Source organism: Zosterops lateralis (assembly GCF_965231275.1).
Source record: "Zosterops lateralis genome assembly, chromosome: 5".
NCBI classification, from domain to species: domain Eukaryota; kingdom Metazoa; phylum Chordata; class Aves; order Passeriformes; family Zosteropidae; genus Zosterops; species Zosterops lateralis.
In genome coordinates this window covers 69,510,996-69,528,095 of record NC_139766.1, presented here as the reverse complement: position 1 = coordinate 69,528,095, position 17,100 = coordinate 69,510,996, and the positions used below count along the sequence as shown (strand labels likewise).

Here is a 17,100-nt window from a genome sequence, read left to right as displayed (position 1 = left end):
ACTCTCTGGATCTTTGAAAAGAACTGTTTCTCTTGAGTTTTCTGAGTGGAATAAAGTACACTTATTAGCCTGTAACCTTTTCTAAATCCCTCTCCCATATGGTATTCGTGTGGCATCACATATAACAATATAGGATAATACCCTGAATAATATGGGCTATCATGAATATTGATGAACAGGGTAATTAAGATCTCTGTGCATGGTGCATGATTACATATGGGCAGCCCATTGACGTAATTTCTTACGATTAAATCAAAATAATATATGACAAACATAAGAGTTCTACCTTCTTGGCTGATATTTCAATCCATTTCATGTTTGGAGGAGAACTGAAATATTAATAAGCAGAAAGATCTGGTATTCAAATTAATTCTAGCAGGAAAGAAAATAATTTCGCCCTTTTTCTTCTTTACCTGTTGACTTGTGGGACAGATGACAAGCTGATGTGTCTCCCTGGAGGCTAACATCTTATGTTCCAGAATACAGGCTTTCATTAAAAAATGATGACTTTTGAGGAGATGTTCATATTCATGTGAACAGAGTGCAGGTGCTCCTCCTCTCTAGTGCCTACAGACAGCCTGAAACAACCAGTGTGACAAACAAACTACCACAGTTGAAACAGCCCATAGCAACTTCAACATCAGTGATGAGGACTTATTCGTGTTCTTGTTAGGTCTGATCTCCCAGCACTACAAAAACTCTGGGGCCACTAATCAATAGATGCTCTTAAGCCATCAAGGCCAGTCCAGCACTGTGATGAACAATGTCTGATGGTCACTCAAGCTCCATCTCAAAGTTAACCACACTTTTTGCTGTCACTGCTCACAGAATGGGTCTGCTTTACTCTGCTGATTTAAGAGCTTCTTCTAACTTTCATCCTAACTTTCTGCACCAGTTTTACCCAGACACTATTATGCCAAAAATCTCTTTTTCTTAAAAATTTGTGAGCTACCACTGCATATTGATGTCTCCCCCTCAAGTGCAGCAGCTCTGTCACCTCTCAACCTTCACCCTGACTATCATGGCACAGGCTGTGCATTCACCTGATCACAGGAACAGCTCTTCTCTCCACCTCTTCCACTTGGAATCACTTCCCCTGAACTTTAACCAGCTGTCCAAGTGAGGGTGTACCTCAGCCATACGAAATAGCATTAACACTTCCATACATCCAACCTCTTCTTTTCCTCCCTGAGCACTGCTTGCAGTATTTTCCAGACACATCACTTTGGCAGCTGACAGACATTATTCCCTAATTTTGACTGGTTCCCACGTCCTTTCTCACCTCAGTGATTCTTAGCTGATGAGCTCTCAGTTTGGAGCAGACAGTCGTGTCATCGATCCTGCAGCGTTACTTTGCATGCTGAGTAACCTCCCACTCCTGTGCAAACTCCTCTGGTTTATTGCTCTTTGTTTGTTGCCACAGGGAATGCTGTGTGTTCAGGAGCACAGAAGGCAGGAGGGAATTTTTTTTATATAGAATAAAGGGAAGGGTGTGAGGAAGTTGAAGGCAGTGCTAAAGCATGCTGCTTTTCTCAAAAAAAAAAAAAAAAAAAAAAAAAAAAAAAAAAAAAAAAAAAAAAAATTCAGCTAAATTACCCATTTTCTCCAGAGTTACTTCTGCTAAGGGAAAGGAAAGATGAAACTATTATGATTTTTCCAGCTGACTGTGAATGACATTCTGCTTTGGGAAGTGTTTGGATTATTGCTCAGCTGAAGTGCTGGGTATAGCAGTTTAATGTTTTCCCTCTTTGCAATGTACAAGACCATTTTAGAACTTTTTCTTTCTTATTGGTGTGGAAAATGAATTTACTTTAGGGTAATAATACAAATTCTTCTTAGCCCTATTTTATTATATATTCTAAAATCAATTTTTAACAGAAGTTTTAATGACACGTTACTTTCTTTAAAAGGGCAAAGATGCTTCAGATTGTTGATTGTGCTTATAGAGACTTGGGGTTTTTTTTAATTTCCTTCCATCCCCATTATCTCTTTCCTGTAACCAATTTCAATATTGCTAAGGAGCTTTCACTCAAATTGAAATACATTCAAAAGAACTCACTAAAATTAATACATTCTGAATCAATGCTGCTAATATTATTTTATATTTATTAACTTGGAACCTCTGACCCTGATCTACTGGGAAGGAATAGTCTTTTCTCTCTTTTCATAAGCAAATTTCCTGGTAAATTGCAACAGAAAATGCTCAGTCCTCCTTATTAATGGATCTGTTTGAGACTTCACATGACTTGAGCGGTAAAGGGTGGGTTCACAGCTTCCAGCAGACACACCTAATGAATTCCTGAACTTCTCCAATTCCAGAGCTGGCCATCTGATCGTCTTGTCTCAATACCCTGATTAACGTGGAATAAAACATATTTATAATAATAGTTTATTCTAAGCCTGGAGATAAAACTGCCTTTCTGCTGCCAAGCAGTCAGCACCCACGGCATGTAATTAGCAACTTCCTTCCACTGGTTTGAAAGATGTTACTACAATGTATGCAGATAGTGGGGGTTTTTTTAGGCTAAGGTGTCGAAAATTAAACAGAAAGTTCTGAAAAGAAGCAATAAATGGGTTTTCCATCTGAAAGCTAGTGGCTTTACAGGGAAAATCCGTAAGTGTGGCTGGCTTCCTGCATTGCTTGTTATAGAATAGTCATTAGACACTTCACAAGTGAGGGGTATGGTAATAACAATAATGGAAAAATGTCAGGGAAAAAGCTCAGTTGTAAACTTGAACAGTGTTGGGGTTTTCCTTTCTCTGAGATAGCCTCTTAGCTGATTACATTTTTGACCACAAGCATTTCTTAAACCTTAGGGCACATTTTTCTCCTCATCATATAGATTAAACTAGTAAAGAAAACCTTTCCCTGTTTAACAAGTTTCTGATTAATCCAAAGAGCATTATAAATCTACAGTAAGTTAGCCTTTTGACTAGTAACATTTGTAAAAGCTTTAAAAAGGTAATCATCAAATGACTAATAACAGGCAGCTGCCTTGATACTCCTTGTTTTCAAATACCTTTCTCAATTTAATTGCTTCCTGCAAGAAAATGCCAACAAAAACAATACAAATAAAAATGAGAGTTGGGTTAAATGATGTTTCTAAACTTTGAAATGGCAGGACTGGATAAAGTATTTCTTTATTACTAGAACAGTAACACTCCAAAGAATGACCTTTCTGATGTGCTGCATAATGAATCTGTCTATTGCATGAGCCATTCGTGCTGGGAGTTGTAGTAATGATCACCATACCAAAAACAACCAAATTTTGCACAGGTTTCAGTGAGACCCAGAGCTCATCTGCAGATGAGCCATCCAATGGTTAGAACTGTTCCTTGCAGTAATTGCCTGAAATTGGTAAGACCCTGAGACAAGGTGGGATTCAGTTCATTTGAGGAAGACGGATCGCTGATGATGCAGAAGGACGTAGTGCAGGTGAAGAGTTGGAAGAAAATCATGAATGGGAAAGGGAGCATTCATGTGTAGAGGCCAGCAGTAAAGAAGGCAGCTGAGTCCTCAGTTCATGTCTAGATGTGTCTCTGTTTTGCCTGCAGTTCAGTAGGTTTTCCTCCTCCCTAATTTCTTGTCTGGATTTACAACTCATTTTCCTAGGTTTTGGGTTTTTTGGTGTTTTTTGTTTTGTTTTGGGGTTTGTGGGGTTTTTTTGTTGGGTTTCTTTTTTTTTTTTTTTTTTTTTTTTTTTTTTTTTTTTTTTTTTTTTGTGAAGTGCTGTGTGCCAGGCAGAAATCTTGGCCAGAAGCGCAGTCAGCGGTGTCTTAAGATGTATTGCTCAAAGAATGGCTAAGACATCACTCCCAGTTCACGCCGCTCTGACAGCTCAAGAGCAAAAAACCTGAAAAGTAGCACCAAGAAAGATAAAAGCTGTTAATATTCCTGCCAGAAGCGCTCAGTGCTGCAGCTGATGTGCAGTGCCGCAGCCTCAGCTGTGAGGTGTCTGGCACGTCTCTGTGAGCAACCAAGTGCTTCCAAGGACAAGCATCTCCAGCACTTTTCTGTCCAGGTTGGCCAGTGGTGACCTAAAAACAGCTGCTCAGGGAGAAAGGTAGGAGGGGAACCTGAGTTTGAACTCACAGCTGAGAATTTCAGTCACTTGTGGCTGACTTCCAACCCAATGTTTCCTGTTGTAGGAAAAATCCCTCTCGTAATAGAGAGTCTCCAAAACAAGACTGTATCAGAATATTCACCCTGTTGAGAAGCTTAATCTGTGAGAAAATCCCTTTCTGTAGAATACTGAGAGGGCAACAGGATTTCAGATGGAGACTCAGTTCCAGGGATTGATAACCTCACGCATAGTAAGTCCTTGTGACAAGTTCTCTTTTCTACTCTAAGTCTAGCTCATGGACCTTGCACTGTTTTGCAGCTTAGGAGACAGTAAAATTTGGGGTATTTATTGTGTCATGAGAATAAAAGGGAGAAATAGAGGAGAAAGTAAACAAGAGCATTCCTGAATTAAGAGCCATAAATTCTCCTGATGTTTGGAAAAGCAACGTTGGGGTGATTGTTGCTTTTCTCCTTTAAGTTTTTGCCTTGAGCTGGTCACAGAGAGGAAGGTTTGGACAGACAAGCGCCAGCGACGGAGTTAATCCGATGTATTGAACTGTCAGCCATTAGGTGAGCTAACAATCACCGGGCAATTGTGAGCTAAATTAGCTAGATCAAGAGGGCACTTGTAAAATTTATTAATTTTATTTCCCATTTGTGAAAGCTAATGCAGTTCGGACAGGGACTCGTAACTCCCTCACCCGCAGTAATGGAGCAGCTCCATCTCCGGGGCGAGGGATGTGGGATATCAGTGAAAAAACACAGCGGGACTAACTGTGTTTAACATAGGGCTAGAAAATTCAATAAAGAAAAGCGGCGAGGCTGCGAACACACTAACTGGCGTTCTCTCAAGATTTTAACCCTACATTGCCTTAACAAAACGTAATTGACCTCACGGAATTTCCACCTTTAGAGCGACTCAGAAATACCTAAAGCGAGGGGTTCGGTGTGAGGCTGTGAGTTAAACTTCCCTCTGCAGCGGGGGCTTCCTAAACTGCTTTCGGAGGAGCGAAAATAATATATATATATATATATATATATAGTAATACTTTATTTAAGATGAGGATGTGTGGATGAAGAACCCCACAGCTGAGGGAGCGCGGGAGGGGGGAAGCCGCAGCTGCCGTGAGGGGCGAGGCCGGCGGGTCGCTGAGAGCGGGAGCGGCCTGAGGGGGGGAACAGCCTGAGAAGGGCCCGGGGCCGCAGCACCCCCGACCCCGCCGAGCCCCGGAGGAGGGCGGGCGATGTGGGAGGCGGTGCGGCCGAGCCCCCGCCCGCCCCTCGCCGGCGAGCGCGGCTCCTCCTCCTCCTCCTCCGGGAGGGCGCGGCGAGGCTGCCGGGCGGTGCTGCACCCCCGGCGGCACCTCCGCGCCCGCCGAGTGCCGGCGGCTCTCCCGTGGGAGGCTCTCTCTCCCGTCGGAGGCTCTGCGGAGGGCACCGACGGCGGCAGGATCCGGGGACATGTCGTGGGAGCGCGCCCGCAGGTAAGGAGCGGGGCGGGCGGTGCCGGGCGCGGTAAAAGCCGCACAAATCGGCGCCGGCCGGCCCCGAGCCCCCGGCAAAGTTGTGCCCGAGCGGCCCGCGGGGTCCTGCTCCCCTGCGGGCACCGCCCGGGCCCGGAGCGCGGCGGGACGGGGCGCTGAGGGCTCCCGCTGTGGAGACAGCGTTTGCGGGCTCGTCGTCTGGTGTTTCTTGGGTTTGGTTTTGTGTTTCTTGTTGCTGAGCATCTGCCCGGCGCGGTCCCCGCAGCAGCCCCACAGCGGCTCGGCTTTTCCCCTTCGCTCTCCTGGCGAATTGTTCTGCGCAACGTTGTTGCCCTCTAGTGTCTGCGGGAATTGGTGGTGGCTCTGTCGCCGAGCAAAATTATCAGCCTGGTGCGGTGATTATTCATAACTTCAGGTGGTTGTAGCTGCTCGGAGTCCCCGAATCCCGTCAGAAATTGGTGCGTGCCGCTGCTCGGTTCTCAGTGGCATGTGCGACCCTCGGGAAATGGCAGGAAACTTTTATTCAATCCTGATGTGCTGGATAATTCCTTCAGGTTTTGGTGTGGTGAGGTTTTCTCTTCCCTAATAAAATGGTAAGTTTTAAAGGGATAAGGTTTCTGTCTCTGTCAGCATGGCCAGTCAGGTGTCTGGGAAGGATTGGTGCTGAACTCTGCTTTATTAACTCTTCACACTTGACAGCTGGGGGAGAAAAGAGAGGGGAGGAAATGGTATGGGCATGGACCAGGCAGTGTGCTGGACATTTATCTCAGGGACCTTGAGCAAATCATTTACTTTTTAGATAGTGGTGGTTCTGCAATTGCTGAAAAATAACAGGGCTTATCTCAGAAAAATTGTGTGACGGCAAGAGCTTAAAGATCTTTCTGTAGAAAGCATTGTATGAAGGTGAAGTAGTAATTTGAAGACTAAACCAAACTTCTGTGTACTGTTGAAATTTCCAAAGCCGCCTTTTAAGCAAATTTTAAGTATCATATATTTGATCTTTATAAATATTTTTTCTTGATGATCTGTAATTCACGAATCTCTATCCTGTAAGGGTCTGTAGTGCTGCATTAGGCAATGCAGCATGGAGCTAAGGATATCACAGGTACAGTAGAAACTGAGAACTGCTCACCTCAAGGACTTGAAAAAGAATTTCTGCCCACTAGGATTGTTGTGCTGCCTAAGCCATTCCCTTTTTATTTTTTTTTTTTCTAACAGCTATGAGTGAATGTAAGCCCTCCAATATTCACACATTCCAGGGTTTGTTATGTGATATTAAAGGGTCTCAAAGACTTCCCTTGCAAGCTCATGTCTCTCATCTCAATTTTTACAAGTTGAAAATGTCTTTTTAATATGTTGATCTAAGGTCTCTCTCTCAGTCTGGATTTACTCATTTGAGCTGGTGCTGCTTGAATACTTTAGTCAGTAAAATAATGCTGTAGGTAGGGGCACTCATTGTTTGGAGGCTACTTTGGTGTTTTTGTTGCTGATTTAAAAATCTGAGCCCTGCTGTTCACCCCAGTTTTTGGTTGTGTTCGGTTGTACTTTGCTGCTTCATTTGTGTATCCAAAGATTTCCATTTTGGTAACACTGAAACGACTTCAGAATACTTCCTTTGAAGTCAGATGTCATAGTGACCGGCCAGAGCAGACCTCTGTGTTCAAAGCAGTTAAACAGCGTTCTGATCAGTGGAGATTTAAATGTCTAAAGTAATATGCTAATATGCCTCCTTTTTTTCTGCTCCTTATTTAAAACTCATCCTTCATGTAATATATCACCAGCACTGTGGTAGTGTCCAGGTTGGTAAGGAACTGAATGGGAATATAGTGATGGGGATTATTAGAAGAAAGTTATTAAAAATATGTCCCCAGACAAAAGTAATTTAACTGAATAATACTGATAGCTGCTCAATCCAGAGCTAGCTTTATTTAACAGTTCTTGATGAAAAGGATTTTTGTTCCCCCTTAAAAGTATGATTTTACCTGTAAGTATGACCCAGCTTTAATGAAGGGTCACAGTAATCAGTTGCCCTAGCACAGGCCTGAGGTAAAACTAAACCAGAATTTTCTTACCTGGGCTTTGATAAATTTGATTTGGGAACCGTTTCTCACTCATTTATGGATATTTTAGTTGAGTTGAGCCCATTGCTTTAATCTTCATATTAACACAGCAGAATAAAATTTCTTGTCCTTCTAAAAATTGTATTGATACTCATGATTCAATTTAAAAAAAAAAAAATTATTATTATTATTTTAAATTCTGTGCAGTTTTATGAGCCTATGCAGGTAGCTAGTTTCTTAGTTGAGCATTTGTTTTTACTGGATTGAGAACCTCTGTGAAGAATGTAGTGGGCTGCATTCCCAGCCAGTGTTGTCTCCTGGAAGAGTTTCCTTTAGGCTTATCAGGGTGAAATGATTTAGAGAAGCCAAGAATTTGGTCATTTGTGCTTTACCAATGGAACAACCAACTAAAGAAAGCTGCAAGTGGTAGGAACTCACTGTGTGCTTCAGGTCTATGGGGTTCCTCACAGTATTTGTTCTGTCATCAGTGCTACTTTGCTAGTGAATTAAAAAAACCTGAAACAGAACAAGCAGAGCAAATGATAAACCCCCAAACCAATCCAAACTGAAGGTCTCTGTTCAAATGCATCTTCTTCCTGCTGGTTGCCTGCAAATGCCTGTGATTGTGACTGCCCAGCAGTGCTGTTCAGAATGGTAAATCTTCTGCTTAATAAGGTGATAATTCTTTCCTGTACCAGAGGGATTTCCATGTGAGCCAGTTCTGGGCCGCAGAAACCACTTCTGCAGTAGATGACAAGAACATTGAGCCTTGCTGTCTGTGTTCATAAAATGCAAGACTTGCTTCCAATGACTCAGCTTTCTCTCAGCAAGATCTTCTCCACAGTGAGTCTGTAAGTTAAAAACCAAATTCTGAATATTCAAAGATGCTAATTTTCACCTTAAAGGAGCATTTTGATACCTCCTGCTTCGATCAGCAGAGGTAAAAGGTTCTGGTCTGAATTTTAACACGGTGGCATGGAAATGCAGAATAGGAAATCAAATGCAGCTTGTAGGAGATCAAACGCAGGTTCTTCTATAAAGCAATAAAGTTCTAGATAAAAAGACAAACAGGGGAGTTTTATTGCTTCAGACCATGGAAAAGTACCATATGAATTATTTTATAGGTAAAATTGATTGCAGCATCGGCTTTACAGAACTTTGGGTTCATATAATATCTGACACCTGCTTTCAAGTGCTTTGGGGTACGGATGGGACCATATTCCTGTGTCACTGAACTCCACATGACTGTAGAACTCAAAAAGAGCTGAGACTGTTTATGTTATCTATGGGTCTTTTTCGTGTTTTTTCACTGAAATACTAACAAGCTTGAACTCTTGTGAAGACTTTTCTAGGCTCTTTCTGTTTTTTCCTTTAAGCCTTTTTCTTACACTTGGATATTTTTATTGCTGTTGAACCTGTCATGAGTTTTCCTTTCTTTGGTAAAGTATCACGTTCTTTTGTCATGAAAGTAAGACTCCACAAGTGCTGTCCTCTTCTGAAATGCCACTTCTCACAGCTTACTCACTGTAGATCCATTGAGAATTCCACCTCTTGTCTGGTTTTACTGTAGGAAGTGACAGTGAGCAAGGACCATCTTCCCTGAAGCCACATCTAGAGATGTGATACAGGTCCCTGGCATGACCTCCGTGGGTCCCACAGTATGTGGTGCATCCCAACCATGTCACTGCCAAGGGGGTGCACTGGGAGTTATTTCAGGGTGCTGCTGTAATACGGCACCAGAGTATCCAGCAAGTGCCATTGCTCAGGGGGAAATGCTGCTGTCACTCAAGGAAAGCATCTCCACCTTGTCAAGGCTTTGAGACTGTTGATACGGTAAAAATGCACCTTCTCTTTGAATTTTTTGTTTTCTTCTTTTTCCCGTGTTGTTTTGAACTCCTGCCAGGCAAACCAGTCCTCAAGCGAGTGAAAATTACATAAGCCTCAGGCTGACACAGGAGAACGTGCATGTAAAGCTTGTGCCTTGCTCTGTTCCATCCCTCTTCCCAACTGTCTCCAGCAGGGAGTGTGCCAAGTCTGGCTGTGTCCTGCTGCCTCAGAGAATTCCTCACAGTGGGACCTCACATCTGTCTTGGCAGTTCCAACCACTCCTCCTTACAGCTACACTCTGTAGTCCCAGGGAGTACATGCAATTAGGAGCTGAGGATATGATGATAGAGGCTTTTCTAGAAGAAAACACAGGTTTCTGGGCTGGCTCCAGATTTTCCTCTCTGTGGAATGGCAATAGGAACTGTGTCCTTGCTGCAAATGTCTCTTGGGTTGCAAGCCTTGTGGAATATCCAGTTCAAGCAGCTCTGCCTCATCAGCCCTTCCTTGCTATGAGCTTAGGTCAGTGTCAATTCTCATTTTTTTCTGTATCTAGACCAGCCAGGTCTGTGGTTATCAAAGAGAAGTAGCTCTTATACAGAATACAGTCAGTGTTAATTTTAGGCACTAAAATTACGTGTTTCTTGGCATTCAGGCAGCTGAGTTGGAAAAGCAAAATGAAGAGAACCCTTTGTGTGTGCAATGAAAAATCATCTGTCTGGAAACCTCTCTCTGGTGTTAACTCGTTCAGGATAGAACCTCTCTTTGTCACTTGATTTGTTACCGTATTAAATATCTCTGTTATGCCATCTAGAATGATGTTCTTGAAGCTAGTGTAGCAAGGATTGGACATTTCAGTGTTTAAGAATGTTGAGTTCTTCTAAAGGTACACTTCTATATTGTTGTTTGATCTTTTTGCATTCTTCAGGGTTTTTTTTCAGGTAGAAACTGGGAAGCTGGGGTTCTGTGATTTCAGTCTAAAACTGATTAGTGAGCCTGGGGGAAAGGCAGGTCTCCTGCCCAAAAGCTTTGAGCTTTGTGCAGCTGCAGGTAAGGTTCAAGGCTGGATTTAAATCTTCCCAGAAGAGAAGGGGTTGATAAACAGGTGTCTATGAGTAGAAGATGAGAAGAGTAAAATCTATCCAGAGTAGAATCTATCCAGACAGCAGGAATCTTGCTATGAATCTTAACTATGAATGAGACAACTCACATACGCTTGCTCTTCATGCTGAATTTTGCAGTTTTGATGAATAGAATGCCTTGGAGTTTTTTTCCCCTCATCTGATTTTTCTCATTTGTTTTTACTTTATGCTCATCATGGCACTAGGAAGATCTATCTTCAGGGTTTCATCAAATTTGTGGACATTACATAGGTACGGTTAAATACATCATATTTTTTAGCTCTTTTTGAAAATCTGGAGTGAAAGACCAATTTGCTTACAATGCAGGATTAAGAAAAAAACCCAGCCCGGAATGGAAGGATTAAGCTCTCAGTTGGGAAATGACCATGTTAATGCCACACCTTGTCCTAATCCCATGTCCAAATGGACCCAGGTGCAAAGTACATTGAAGTTACAGTGGCATGTTCTAGATCTTCACACACTTAATATTTTTCAAAATCTGCTTTGAGCCTTTGTTTATGGCTTATGATTGTTATTTTATGCTTGTCACGCCATCCAGTTGTTTTACTAGGGAGTTTTGACAGCAGTTGTACTGCTGGCTTGAAAAAATTGCTCTTTCCTTAAGTGCAAGATAAAGCATAAGTATATCCTTAGGTGATCTGCCTGTTAGGTTTAACTTGATTTATTACTTTCTCTTCTCAGATTTAAGAGCTTGATGATTGTATGGGTTTTTTCAATGCAAAGTGCTTCTAACAGTTTGCAAAAGTCCATAGTCCAGAAAAATACTTTGTTTTTCTCTAATGTTGCAGGAAATTTTGCTTTAAAACCATTCCTATAATAGATACAATATAGAGTGTGCCAGTATATATTTGTACAGCAGTTAGGATGTGCATATTCTTGGTTTTTCAAAAATCTAATACAAGGTAGAATTTGTTTATTCATGTTCCTCCAGCTTTTTAGGGGTAGAAGGAAGAAGGTTATAAGTTTTCTTCAATACTTCCATTGTTAGCAGTTGTCTACTTGGAGTTAACTTTCATCTTTAGGTAAAAAGAATTTCTAAAACACAGGAAATTCTTTGCTTTTATGTCATGCTTTTCAGTGCCTCTACCTACTTTTTTTGATCCTCTGAGTTGAGGAGCCAGTGAGATTTAGAGACCTTCAAATGCACATGGCAGGTAGTGGGAGCAGGAAAAAATATATTATGGCAAAATTTTGAGCTGTTGGGCTCCAAACCTGCGGCTGGCAGCAATTTCTTTGCTCCCTGTTAGTTTAAGCTGATGATACTTCCCAAGGTGACGCTTCAATTAAATCTATGATTTTCTTTTCTTCTAGACTATGCCTTCAGTAAAGCTCTGTGGAAGATAGATGTGTGTGGTGCAATGGTGACATAAATATTTCAGAGGACTGGAACAAGTTGTTGAGAATCTGTGTTTGTTTTTCATGCTGCTGTTGAGAGCTTTCTAAGGCAAGTAAACACCATGAGTTTTATCCTGAAACTTCACAGACATTTTCAAAGAACAGTAATTTTGCTGGCCACTTTTTGCATGGTGAGCATAGTTATTTCTGCCTACTACTTGTACAACGGCTACAAACAGGAAAATGAACTTCCTGAAACCTCTTCAGAAGTGGAATGTGGTGACCCTCAACTGATGCCATACAAGCTGATGGAGATGAAGACCACGAAGCCTGTTGATCCCCTGAGGACAGACCTGGTAGTGCTGGTGTTTGTGGAAAGCCAGTACTCAACGTTAGGCCAAGACATAATAACCATCCTGGAATCTAGCAGGTTTCAGTTTCACATCGAGATTGCATCTGGGAAAGGTGACCTCCCAGTGCTTATAGACAAAAACAAAGGCAAATATGCCCTCATAGTGTATGAAAATATTCTAAAGTACGTGAGCATGGACTCTTGGAACAGAGGCCTCCTAGATAAGTACTGTACAGAATATGGTGTAGGTGTGATTGGATTTCACAAAGGCAATGAGAACAGCCTGCAGAGCTTTCAGTTGAAGGGGTTTCCTTTCCATGTGCACAGCAATCTGGGTGTTAAGGACTGTTGCATTAACCCTCATTCCCCACTGCTCCACCTGACTAAACCTTCTAAGCTTGAGAAAGGGCCCTTGCTTGGAAATGACTGGGCTGTTTTCCAGATTAATCACACAGCTTATCAACCAGTGATATTTGCAAAAGTAAAGGCACCAGAAAACTTTCCTCCACCTGCTGCTCTAAGTGCTCTCTATGCCACAGTAATTCATGACCTGGGGCTCCACGATGGGATTCAACGGGTCCTTTTCGGCAATAACTTGAATTTTTGGCTGCACAAGCTGATTTTCATAGATGCCATCTCTTTCCTCTCTGGAAAGAAGCTCACACTGTCCTTGGATAGGTACATTCTGGTTGACATAGATGATATCTTCGTTGGCAAGGACGGGACGAGGATGAACACCAATGATGTACAGGTAAAGTACTTGCACAGACTAATTAATGGTCATTACAGCAAAGTGAATTTTTTTTATCTGAGAGTGAATAGTTGTTCATGGTTGGAACTTCAGGCCTCCACCCAGGAGCTGTTTGTATTTAATGCACACGTTGAGAGTCTTACGAGCAGGAGGTAAATATGGTGAGCAACAGTAAATGTCAGCATAAGCTTTGAAGAATGGGCTGGGTTATTGGCTGTTTGAAATAGGTTTGGATGTCAGGAGTTGCTTGCAGAGTTTCACCTCTCTCATCTCTGTTTTGCTTGCTTGCTTACAAGGAGGGTTTGTGTTAATATTGTTGTTGAAAGTTCATTCTGTCACGAAATGATTGACAATTTCCATTTTGATGTTTGCAGTTGTACGTTCCTGAAGGTCCTTTTCCACTTTGTTGTGCTGCTCAAGTGAGGTGGTAGTTTTTGGTCAGTAGCACTAACATCTTAACATTATTTCTTCCTGTAAGTATTTCTTACGTGCTTTTTGTGAGGAGTGTTGTCCCAAAGGTTGCAGGAGGTGACTTTTCTCCACTTGGTCTAGAAGCTAAAAATCTGTAACATACTGATTGTTGCTCTGTTTGTGCTAAAAATAAGGAAAAATGTCTTCTTAGAACTTTAATGGAATGAGGAACTTCAAGGAGGAAAGGCAAGGACAGCACTGCATGCAGTGGGTGATTTTTCTTTCATTTTTAACCAAGTGTTGGGTTTTTTTCAATATTAATATATTTGTCAAGCTACAGCAACTCTGCATACAGTGCTTCCTTAAGCTAGAGGTTTGACCCTGGAGTTAGACTCTTCATTTGCTTTAAAACTGCAGCACACACTCTTTTCCAGAACATTCTCTGTACATGCAATTATAAATGAGATTTACCTTCCTATTAAGTAGGTGTTTTCCTTAGGCAGACAAATTGCTTGGGGAGAGCAAATATAAAGGTGCAGTTTCCTGTGGAGAACACAATGGCCGTGTTTGAGTTAGGTGAGTGAGCCTGCTTGGGGAGTCTCCTAAATGCCAACTCAGGTGGCAGGAAAAAAAAGTCAGACCTGGCAGAACTTGTGTCACTCTGCACAAGCAGCACTTTCTGCTAACAAAGTGAGTGAAATAAAGCCTGAATGAATCAGTCACTGTGTTGGGCAACAGCAGTCAGAGACAGCATGCTTTGTATTGTTCCTCTTTGCAGGTGACACCTCAGGATTGTCATTTTAAAATAAGTTAGGTTGTCTAATTGCCAGAGTTATATACCAGGAACAGGAGACTATTGAGACAAATGTGATTACAGCAGATACAGAAGGATAAACCATATTGTTTGGGGAAAATAATTTGCAGAATGTCAAAAAGTAATCTTCCCAAAATAAAACTGTCATATTAAATAGAAGTAATATCAAAGTGGAAATAACTTTTAAGTAGGATAATTTCATTTATACGGAACTGTGTTCTGAAACAATGGAACCTGAGAAAAGTGCTCCCTTTTGATCCTTCATCTACTTACAGTTAAAACACTGTATTAAACATGTTGTTAGGGCTGTCAGATGCAATGCATCTTCATTACTATTAATATCAAAGGAGTTATTCTCTGTGGCACAATGACGTGTGGAAGGAATGAAACAAAATCAATTTGCAGTAGTTGGAAATACATTACTGTAAAGTGTATTTGCAGATAAATGACATCTCATTAAACAGGAGCTTTGAGCTACAGAGTTCTGCTGGAGTGACTGTGACGGAGAATTGGGTGCTCCAAGTGTGAAAAGAGGTTGTAAATGTAGACTTCGTATCATTTCAGTACTCAAGATTAGCTCATTCCCACTAAGCACATATTTTAACTGCTGGCAACGTAGAATCGAGGAGGATACTCTCTTGTGACTTAATTTTGTTTGACATATCTCCTTGTTAATATTTTCTGGATGTACTCACAGCTGCCAGGGCTGTGAGCTGGAAGAGCGTAAGGTGAATGTTTCTACCAGTATTCTATTAATGCAAATCAGTTTGAAACTTGAGGGATCTCCCAAGAGCCAGAAGACCTCTAGGCTTGGTTCTGACTGCTCTGTGGATAGGACAGAGTTCAGAATCTGGAAGGTCAGTGCAGAACCGGTAGCAAAAATCTGGTGGTGATCTGCTCTAAACCCTCTGCTCAAGCTGAGCCATGGCCAGGTGCCTTGTGACTGTCTCCAAGGAGAGAGATCCTGACTGCATGTGCTTTCAAAGGAATTTCTTCTTTAGATATCTAAGTTAGATTTAAAGTGGCCAGAATAGTTAATATTTGGGGCCTTAACCCATTGAGGCTTAACTTCCCACTCCTTTAGGGTGTGCGAAATAGAGTTTAGCACTTAGAAAAATTGCTGTTATAAGGTTTAACGGTAATTTTTTTCAGTGTTATATACTGACCTCAGAAGAGGTCAAATTAAAAGCAGACCCTCTAAAATGAGTGTCTTCTCTGCCTCTGAAGAGGAGGCAGAGTGATGGTACTTCAGCTTGAGTACCTTTAGTGTCAGGAACACTAAAGAGCCCTTCTGAAAATCTTTCACAAACATTAGGTATCAACCTAAATCCTTTTGTAAATGCTTTGTTTTGTTAAACAGCAGATTAAGTTTATTCTAGTTTCACCACAGCTTCTTCAATTTTTTTTTTTTAAAAAAAAAGGACCCCAACAACTTGAAACAGTGGTTCAAGTTTTTAGAATAAATACCTGTTAGAGATTTGCCTGTCTCTGTGTAACATCTGGGCTGATAGAACCTGGTTCTTCTGTGTAAGATACTGAGTAGCTGGCATGTGCATCCACAATAACCATTCATCCTTATATTTATGTGCTTTATCTTCCTCTGGTATAATAGAAATAATGGAAGAGAATGTTTCCAGGGTCTAATTGCCTCCCACTTTGAAAATAAGCTTGGTAATAATCAACTCAACAGTCATTTTTCATTAAGGTTTTTTTTTTTTTTTCTTTTCTTTTCTATTGTCTGTCAGGCAGGAGGGAGCATTAGGTTGTGACAATGTTATATTTTATTTTCCTTGTTTCTTTTAGAAAGGCTTAAGAGCCTGTGCAGTGCAAATAATTCATTTAAATGGACGTACAGAGAATAATCTATTTAGATATCCACAGAATAAGTTTATCTTAATAGATCGTGATTGTCCTGGCTGACACTCTACTAATTTAGTATCTTTTTTGGTTCCACTTACTCTTTGTGAAATTTTTTATTACTATAAAGCACTGAGATTTTTCAAAGGAGAAGCAGCTGATTAAAAAGGGCGGGGGGGGGGAATAAATGTGATTTTTTTTTTTTTTCCTGATGACAGTTTGTCCTGTGCTGGTGGTCTAGGCCATCTACCTTTCCCTTCCTTTCCCCAGTACATGCACTTTCTGGAGTTCCTTGAGAGTTAATCACATTTTTCAAATGAAAAATTAGAACACTGCCAAAATATTTTTTCCTAATAATTAGCTGTGTGAGCTCCTCTCGACTGTCTGGTCCTTTGTGTGCTTTTCAAAAGAGACTGAATTGAAGTCAAGATCTCTTCTCTTCAAGTAAGCCTAACCTTTGTCTATACCTGTAGTTATTCTTTATTATTGCCAAGGAAAAATCTTCGTATCCATTATTGGAGGGGGATGATGGATCCTTATGTATCATTCTGGCTTGGGAGTGCTTGGGGCAGTGCTTCTTTTAGTGTATTTGGTCAGATTAGTCCTCTTCCATTTTCCATAGCCAGTGCTGTCACTTCTTTGCTACTTTCTTAGTAACATTGGTGGCCTAACCTTTTGTTTAATATAGTTCTGTTTAATAACAGATTTCCCCACTAAGAGCTAATTGTTTATCCCCTGTATTAAATTCATCCACATTAGTCAGCACTGCTTGAATTATTGCAGTTATTTAAAACCCATTAAGTGTGTTTTCACCCTGTGCAGCAGTCATGGAAAGAAAGCAGAACTTCCCAAGGCAAAGCAGACCACTTGGCTATAAATTTTAAAAAATCCAGGCCCGTGGCTGTTCGGTTTTTCTTGCATAGGAATGACCTAAATATTTGCCTCAGAAAAGAATCTTCCATATATATTGTGTTAAGGCAGGAGGGCTAAAAGGTGCAGAAAGCCTG

General features: G+C 41.3%; 1 protein-coding gene and 1 pseudogene across 2 annotated transcripts in view; one reads left to right on the top strand and one right to left on the bottom strand.

The window, feature by feature from the left end:
* Positions 1–5,790, bottom strand: part of LOC310909370 (PWWP domain-containing protein 2B-like) — a 199,877-nt pseudogene extending 194,087 nt beyond the window's left edge. Inside the window, exon 1 of the transcript in view lies at positions 5,113–5,790. The product of the transcript in view is annotated as a PWWP domain-containing protein 2B-like (transcript). The remainder of the gene's footprint in view (positions 1–5,112) is intronic.
* LOC310909267 (bifunctional heparan sulfate N-deacetylase/N-sulfotransferase 3) overlaps positions 5,438–17,100 on the top strand; it is a 51,049-nt gene continuing 39,386 nt past the window's right edge. The window contains exons 1-2 of the mRNA XM_083860908.1: positions 5,438–5,547; positions 11,885–13,011. Of these exons, the coding sequence (XP_083717034.1) occupies positions 12,031–13,011 (981 nt within the window). The 5' untranslated portion in view covers positions 5,438–5,547; positions 11,885–12,030. The remainder of the gene's footprint in view (positions 5,548–11,884; positions 13,012–17,100) is intronic.